Source organism: Nicotiana tabacum, chromosome 8, assembly GCF_000715075.1.
Source record: "Nicotiana tabacum cultivar K326 chromosome 8, ASM71507v2, whole genome shotgun sequence".
Classification (NCBI taxonomy): Eukaryota; Viridiplantae; Streptophyta; class Magnoliopsida; order Solanales; family Solanaceae; genus Nicotiana; species Nicotiana tabacum.
This window is the reverse complement of record NC_134087.1, coordinates 4,377,619-4,385,703: the sequence shown is the minus strand read 5'-3', so window position 1 is coordinate 4,385,703 and position 8,085 is coordinate 4,377,619. Positions and strand designations below refer to the sequence as shown.

At 33.4% G+C, this 8,085-nt stretch overlaps 1 protein-coding gene across 1 annotated transcript; it reads left to right on the top strand.

Annotated features, from left to right (window-relative positions):
• The first annotated feature begins 2,898 nt into the window (after window positions 1-2,898).
• Window positions 2,899-5,991, top strand: LOC107767481 (protein DEEPER ROOTING 1-like). The gene is made up of 5 exons (XM_016586490.2): window positions 2,899-2,904; window positions 3,006-3,081; window positions 4,265-4,872; window positions 5,527-5,692; window positions 5,807-5,991. The coding sequence occupies exons 1-5, from the start codon at window positions 2,899-2,901 to the stop codon at window positions 5,824-5,826; spliced, it is 876 nt and encodes a 291-aa protein (XP_016441976.1). The 3' UTR covers window positions 5,827-5,991.
• Window positions 5,992-8,085: the final 2,094 nt, after the last annotated feature.

Here is an 8,085-nt window from a genome sequence, read left to right as displayed (position 1 = left end):
CAAAATCTAATTCACTATAAAGAAAGAAAAAGAAAAAGGACTCTAGAGGTCGACCCTTCCGTAGACGAGCAATTCCTCCTGAAAAGACAAACTCATCAATCTCTTTTGTCGTCAGTTGCGTTATCCATCACAATTTTAAGGCATCCATAATATAATATTATAAGTTTTCTTGTTAACTTTTTTCACCATCGATCGTGTTCAAATAGTTATGCGTTTATATAATGTGATTGATTATAATTTTATATCAGAAAAAGTTAAGCACCCACGAACTTCAATTCCTAAATCCTCTACTGTCACCTAGTATAAGCATGCATTATCTCCCTATATAACAGAACAAGTATTATAACATAGACTTTGATCGTGACATTATTATGCGCACAAGTGAAGAAATTATGGGGGAAAAGGGTACAAAAATAGGTACCAAAAATGTGATTTTACCTTAATATTTGTGTGAAGGGTAAGAAATGGGAGAATATCACGAGAGTTGAAAACTATAAGACTAAATAAGCCCATTGTTATTTTAATCATATTAGCAATTCTTTAAAAGAGAGTTGCTGTACATAACAGTAAGAACTTATCATTTCATTCTTAAGAGCTAAGCCTCGCACCGCGCAAAGAGGAAAGATCGTGGAAGTCTGCAGGTCCTTGTATTAGCAATTTCTTTAATCACAGTCTAACCACAGTTTAAAGAGATTTATATTATTTTTTTGGTGATATTTGTTATCATAATCTGACTTATAAGTCAACCCGACCTCTTTGGTGCACGTGTTGGTCCAAAATCATTTGATGGGCTTTTGATGTCCCGACACCTGGTGTTCTTCTCCTTTTTTTTTTTAATTTATTTTTTTGTTGTTGTAAATTTACCTATTCCGTGTTATTTGTGCATGTTTACTGTACAAATACAAACACAAGAAAAAAAATAAAAAAAATAAAATAAAATAAAAGAAAGGCAGGACGACTCTCTGGCAGAGTTTTACCCCTTCGATATTAAAAATAAAGTTTAATATAATACTATTGTTTCCTTACTATAGTTTTAATATATTTTCATATATTTATATAAAAGATTGTATTTTGCAGTAATTTTTGTAACATTTATGTGTAAACTTTACTTTGAGAATTAACCTTAACAAATCAATTTCGAATTCAACCCCAAAAATTTGACGATTGATCATGGCAAACGTCTAAATTTTATTTTTGGGGGGACAAATATAGTACTCTAGGATTTTTCTAAAAACCTGGAAATTTAACCTCCTTAATTAATTGTAAATGAGTTTGGAGCACCAGACCCCAAGTGATGGGGCGCTGCTTCTGGGCATTGGATATGAATTGCTGGGCAAACTATACTATGGCTGTCTTCTTGTCCCTGGCCTGCTACATATACATATATTCCATTTTTAGAATACTTCATATATATAACCAAATCTCCATGAATAAAAGCAAGTGAACTATATATTAATGAATATAAACAAATTGACATGTTAGTCTCATAGCTAGTCACTAGTCAGAATAGTAAACCTATGCTTTCTTGAATTTTTTTTTGTAATCATTCCCTTGTAGAACTCCATTGCTGTCATCTAACAATATATGAAAAGAAATTTAAAAATTCACCAAAAGATATATGATAAAAAGAAAAAAGCATTATCTTTCTTTGTTTACGAGTATTATGACCAAGCAAAATAAGTGACACTAATAATTTTCATTAGTGTTTAATGTTACTAGAGCTATTTTAAATATATAAAAAAATTATGTTCAATTATCATTTCTCTGATATTCTTACCACTATTGAGCAATTAAAGAAAAAGATAAGGAATCTTATGTAAATGGTCGTGGACCTCGTCCAATCTCAAAAATTAACTTATGAGGTAAAAATTATTCAAAAATCATATACACGTAGTAAGACAAAAGTCTATTCCCTTCACCAAGAGACATAATTCAATGCTTAAAATAAGATCTTGTCTATTGCTTTGTTAATCTTTAGCACTTATAAGGAATGACCCTCTCAACACAATCAAGAAAAGAAAGTTCCACACTGGAATGTGATACGTAATTAGCAACTACTAATTTTACTTAAATTAGAGCTAGATATTTGTGTGATTTAACTAGGAATAAAAGGGTTGTAAAAAAAGTTAAACTCGTGTCGTGGCCATAGCCGTTGGATAGCAAATGGTTTCATTGAGCTAAAATGATTGCCTCAAGATTAGCATTAAGCTTGAATCTCAGCACTTCCACCGCCTTCCTTTTCTAACATTTTGGTCACACTCTCCAATGTGTATATCTTTTTACTAAAAAGGTAAAAATGCGTGGTTTCATTTTTGTCCATATAAGAAGATAGTAGAATGTTTCTTGACTTTAGTTGGTATACATCGATCTCTTGATATTTGGGACTCTTGACTATCGAGACTAACAAACATATATAGCCTCTAATGTTTTGACAGCTTTAAATTGATGAATATAGACGCATATAGTACTATCAAGTTGGATGAAACTAGGGTTTTTCAAGAGCCGTATTTAGGAACTTGAAGGGAAGCAACCCCCACTTCCAACCGAAAGGTTGTGAGTTCGAGTCTCCCCAAGAGCAAGGTGGGATATTCTTGGAGGGAAAGATGCCGGGGGTCTATTTGAAAACAGTCTCTCTACCCTAGGGTAGGGGTAAGATCTGCGTACACACTACCCTCCCCAGACTCCACTAAGTAGGATTATACTGGGTTGTTGTTGTTGTTGTATTTAGGAACTTGAACCAATAGAATTGCTCTATTTAGCCATGGTTTTCCTAACACTCTCTTCTTTATTTATTACTACTACTAGTAGCTAGCTAAGATCTCTCTCTCTCTTTCTCTCTCTCTATTGTTCCATAGATCACCAACTTCATAGTTGATCATCAAAGAGCTTCCTACAAATATGAAGGTTGGTATAATCTAAGCATGGATCTTTAATTTATGGTAATGCAAGGTCTAAAGTAAAAGCTTTTAGAGGTTGTTTATAATTTGGTTGTTTTGTGTTTGCAGTTGTTTAGCTGGATGCAAAATAAGTTCAATGCTGGACAAGGGAACAGATCAATGCCTAATGCAGTTCAAACCAAGAGTAAGCCTTCTTCCACATCTCTTTATAAGAAGAATGTAACATTATCTTCGGCTGCTTTTCGTAAGGGCTAAAACAGACATGCATGAGATATTAACTTATTGTGTTAGTTGTCACACATAATTAACATAGGTTAGAAATAAGATTTTCTCTCAAGAAATGGGAAATTGTTGTCAGAAGCTTGACACGAAGCGTAAAATATATACTCCTATTTATTGTAATTTCAATAGTAAAATGAATTGAAAAATTAAACTCATCATTTAAATGTTGGATATGACTGGTTGTATAGTCTTTGGATGGGCGAGAGATAAAAGGGATTGAAACAACGTGCGTAAGAAACCACAATAATAGTGCATGGGGAGTTTGCCTCGATTTGGTACCGCTCTCGCGACCCGCACCGAAACAGTGCTTTACCCCTAGATGTCCAGGCAACTGCTGCGCCTCAACGTATTTCGGGAAGAACCAGCTAGCTCTGGGTTCGAGTGGGGATGTCACTGTGATATATGTACGGACTACGATTCAACCCTAAATTCATGCTTAAATTAAACCTTAAGCTAGCACTAATCTCACTTGATCTACTCCCTATAACAAGAAAATAGTTTGTAATTATATTTGTAAAATTTGCGACAAATTTTAGAACAGGAGTTCAGGGATTCCTAGTAAATCCCAAGTCCTAAAATGAATATGGGTGAGCTTGCTTAGACAACGGCATACAAGTAGGGGTTTGTTCACATGACATGCATTCTCTCGTCAAACACAATGGCTGATATAATCATATGTGTATTTTCCGACCAAGAAGACAATTATTTTCGAATTGGGAGAATATGCTGGAATGTCTCCCTTGATACACAAGAAATTAAGTTCCCTCAATATTTCTTTAATTTACTAACTTCTTGATCTAAGGGGTCCTTTTTAGTTCTTGATTAAACTTTGCCTTAACTAGAAAATTAATTATAGAAGAATTAATCCAAATAACTGCTCACCTAATTTTTTAAACTAAAAATAACCGTCAGATATAATATATGTAAAATTTATGTATAATATGTGTATAAGTGTGTATAATCTATGTATATCGGCTAGAAAAAATAAATAGTGAATCTGGCCGGCTATTTGTGTAACGATCCCAAAATTATATTGGTTAATTTGCTTCTTGCTAACTCGTTTGTTTAACTGCTATTTATTACAGATCAGACAAATCAAGAACGTCCTCGGAATGAAGAATTCAACGGTTGGCCGGATTCGTTATTGGCCATTGGAACATTTGGCACCAACAGCAGTAATTTCAAAGCAAAATCAGAGAGTGCCCAAAACGTGCAAAATCAAGAACGGGATGAAATAATCTTAGATGATAATATTAATGAGCAAAGTTCTTCTCCAGATTTAGCAGAATTTACACCTGAAGAAGTTGGTAAATTACAGAAAGAATTAACAAAGTTATTATCAAAAAAACCAGCTGCTAAATTAATTGATCAAGGACGACAAGATGGTGATCTTCCATTGGATAGATTCCTTAATTGCCCTTCAAGTTTAGAAGTTGATCGTAGGGCTTCTTCCAGCAGATTTAGCAGTACTAATTACTCAGAAAATTATGATAATTATGATGAGGAAGAAATTGATAGGACCATTAGAGCTATTATTGGAAGATGCAAGGATCATGTTTGCAAGACAAATAAAAAGAAAGTAAATGGAATGAAATCCATTTCTTTCCTTCTCAAGAAAATGTTTGTTTGCTCAAGTGGTTTTGCTCCTACTCCTAGTTTACGAGATACATTTCCAGAATCAAGAATGGAGAAGGTAAATAAATTTAAGTTTTAGTTATGCACTATAGTAACTGCTTGTTGTCACTGCTTCTTTTCATCTTTTCTTGATCCGAAGATCTATCGGAAACAACCTCTTTAATTTTCCAGAATAGGAATAAGATTTGCATACAAAGATCCACTTGTGCACTTTTATTGGATTTGTTGTTGTTATGTACAATCAAACCTCTCTATAACAGCCTCGTTTGTTCCGATAGTTTTTGACATCTATAGTGAAGTGTTGTTATAAAAAACATATATTATAATATAATATAAAAATTGTTTCCAAAGAAAAACATGACTTTTATATATAATGAATGGCTGTTATATGAGGATGTTGTTATAGAGAGGTCTAACTGTACCATACTAACACTTATTTTAAGTACATGTTATAGTAGTTCATTGCTCTCTTTCTCATATTATCATATCAGACTTATTGGAGAGATAATTACATGTTATTGTAGGTCAACTTAATCTGATAATATAAAAATTATTTATATTATCAGTGCACAAAACATAAACTCAATATATTTCCACATTTAATATGCATGAGTATGTATCTGGTTATTTATGTCAATATTTGCAATTTTGAAATTTACATTTTTTTTCTTCTTTGAAAACTCATTTTCTTAATGAAATTTTGTCGTTGCAGCTTTTAAGGACAATACTTTCCAAGAAAATAATAAACCCTCAAAATGCAGCTCGAGTATCAACAAAGAGATATTTAGAGGATCGATGTGTACCAAAGGAAGAGGAAGAGGAGAAAAAACGAGAGAAAACTTGTGATGGATCTAAGTGGGTGAAGACTGATTCTGATTGTGAGTAAAAGTTTACTTAATTACTAGCTTTAGATTAAAACAAGCTTCAATTATTATTATTTTCAGATTAATCACTAGTTGACAAGAGTTTTTTTTTTTTTTTTTTTTTTTTAGTTATTGTTCTGGAAATATAATAGGCCTGGGATGTTCAAAAAATACTCTTTTTTTTCTTCTTCTGAAGATAAAGAAAATAAGACATAATTAACAAACCATATATGCCTAATTTCGAGGCTCGTTGGCTTTCAAAGATGGAGATGATTTCACAGGCAAATGAATGTGTACAAAGATGGCAACTTGTTTATTTTTGCAGGATAATTCTTCTTAATTTACTCATATTTTTCCATGGTTGTATCCCCCGATGGATACATCACATGTTGTGTTATGGAAGAATTACTCTTGCGATTTGAATTGTACGTTTTTGGGGGGTTTTTTTTCCAGGTGTCTACTGCAAAAATAATCTTTTTTCAGTCTTTTAATTTTTGGTATTGACATTGTTTTTCAATTGGTTAGTATCTATTTCATACTTCCATAAATATTCCTATGAGATTTAATCATTATATGCTTTATATGCTTGTAAAAGGAGAGGTTTTTTCGACTTTGATTACTTTTCTCTCCTCTGCCCACAGTAGCAATTGTTTTTCATGTTTAACAAGAAAAGAGAAAAATCGAGTTAAAAGATTGTTTGCCCTTAAAATTGGATAACAATTGAATTTATACGTGGTTTTACGGATACGTAATATATCTCGATATAAATTTGGAGAATAGATTAATATTGAAATTGACGATAAAAGAATAAATGCAAACTACATGAATCGAATAGCTTTGGCCCTCAAGTTCAGTCACCCTTGAACCAAAGATGTTTCAACTGACGTATGTGTTTGACCAAAAAGTGTTAAGCTTTTTGTTAAACTAACTAATGATGAAATAGAGGGTGAATCCTAGTTAAATATAATAAATTATAGATCTAATATTAGAGGATATTGGCGGGATGAATAGCGTTTGAGAATATTGAATTGCGAATGTATACTCAATGATTATCAACAAATATTATAACATGAACATGCAACAAATGTGGATGATGGAAATAAATGTGATAAGAAGGAATCTATCACCTAAATGTTAGATGACTTGGGTGATTCTTTCTTCTGATAGCAACGTGGAATGATGGAAGGTGAGGATGGATAAGGAATCTTTGGATCTAGCAAACAAAGATTGAATAACGTATGTTGGGGCCAAGTAGTCAGTAAACGAGACAATATTTGTATATTCTTCTTATACAACTCTTTACAAAGTACTTTTATCAAAAAGTGAAGATCCCCCTTTTGTTCTTTATCTTATTCTATTTATAATGGATAATTCCAAGAAACCCTAAAAAGTACAACATAAGGAATATCCAATGGAATATTCTTGTTGTCTATTGTTAAGCTATCCTACCCCGGCCTCCTTGCTTCATTTACTTAGCCTCGTCAATAGTCCTTCTTGAGATGACTCCTCGCCTTTGTGTCGTGGTCGACTCTTTCCTCGACCATATTTGTCTGCACTTACCAAGACGTCCAAATTTAGACCCATACAGTATGAACAAAGTAACAAGATAATAAAAGCTAGAAAATGATAGTATATTGCTTTATATTGCGTAAAAATGATGTGTATTACAAATGATCAGACCCTCCTTTATATAGTAGGGGTGTCCTACTCTTGGTAAAATTCTATACAGGGTAAAAAATCTTATGATTTGCTAATTACTCGGCCCTTCCTTGATATGTACCGAGATTTCCGCCGTGATCCTCGACCGATCGCGGGTATTTTGGCTTTCTGTTATTTGGCTCGGTAAGTTTCCCTCGATCTTGCTCGGTTTTGATCTTGCTCGGTCTCGATCTTGCTTAATCTCGATCTTGATCGATCTTTGGGCCACGAGCTCGACGATATAATTTCGCATCATGGTTCGATATAATACGAGGTTGAACCTTAACCTATCATATTCCAGTATCGATTAATCATACAAGGGATGAGCCCGGTTTTGGCCGTATATAGATAGTCCCCTCGTTTCTCAGAGAGAAGATGACGAGAAATGATATGAACTTCCGAATCCTGTCTCGATGGGCCATGACATAAATGACGAACGTCACTAATGCATCCGACTATGACGTAAGCAACAAATGGATATTGAAACGCCCTGTCGGTCCAGTTACCAAGGTATTAAATGCCTGTTACTTGTTGGTCAGCCACTATGGGTTCTGAACCGTCACCAGCAAGTTATAAGTACTTTAACTTTCCTCTATTCAAACTTTACGTTATTCTTGTTTCTTTTCAAAAATCCCTTTGTTTTGTAACTCTTACACCCAAATTTCTTGAACTTTTAACAAACTGCATACCATTCTAATTCCCTTTTCTTT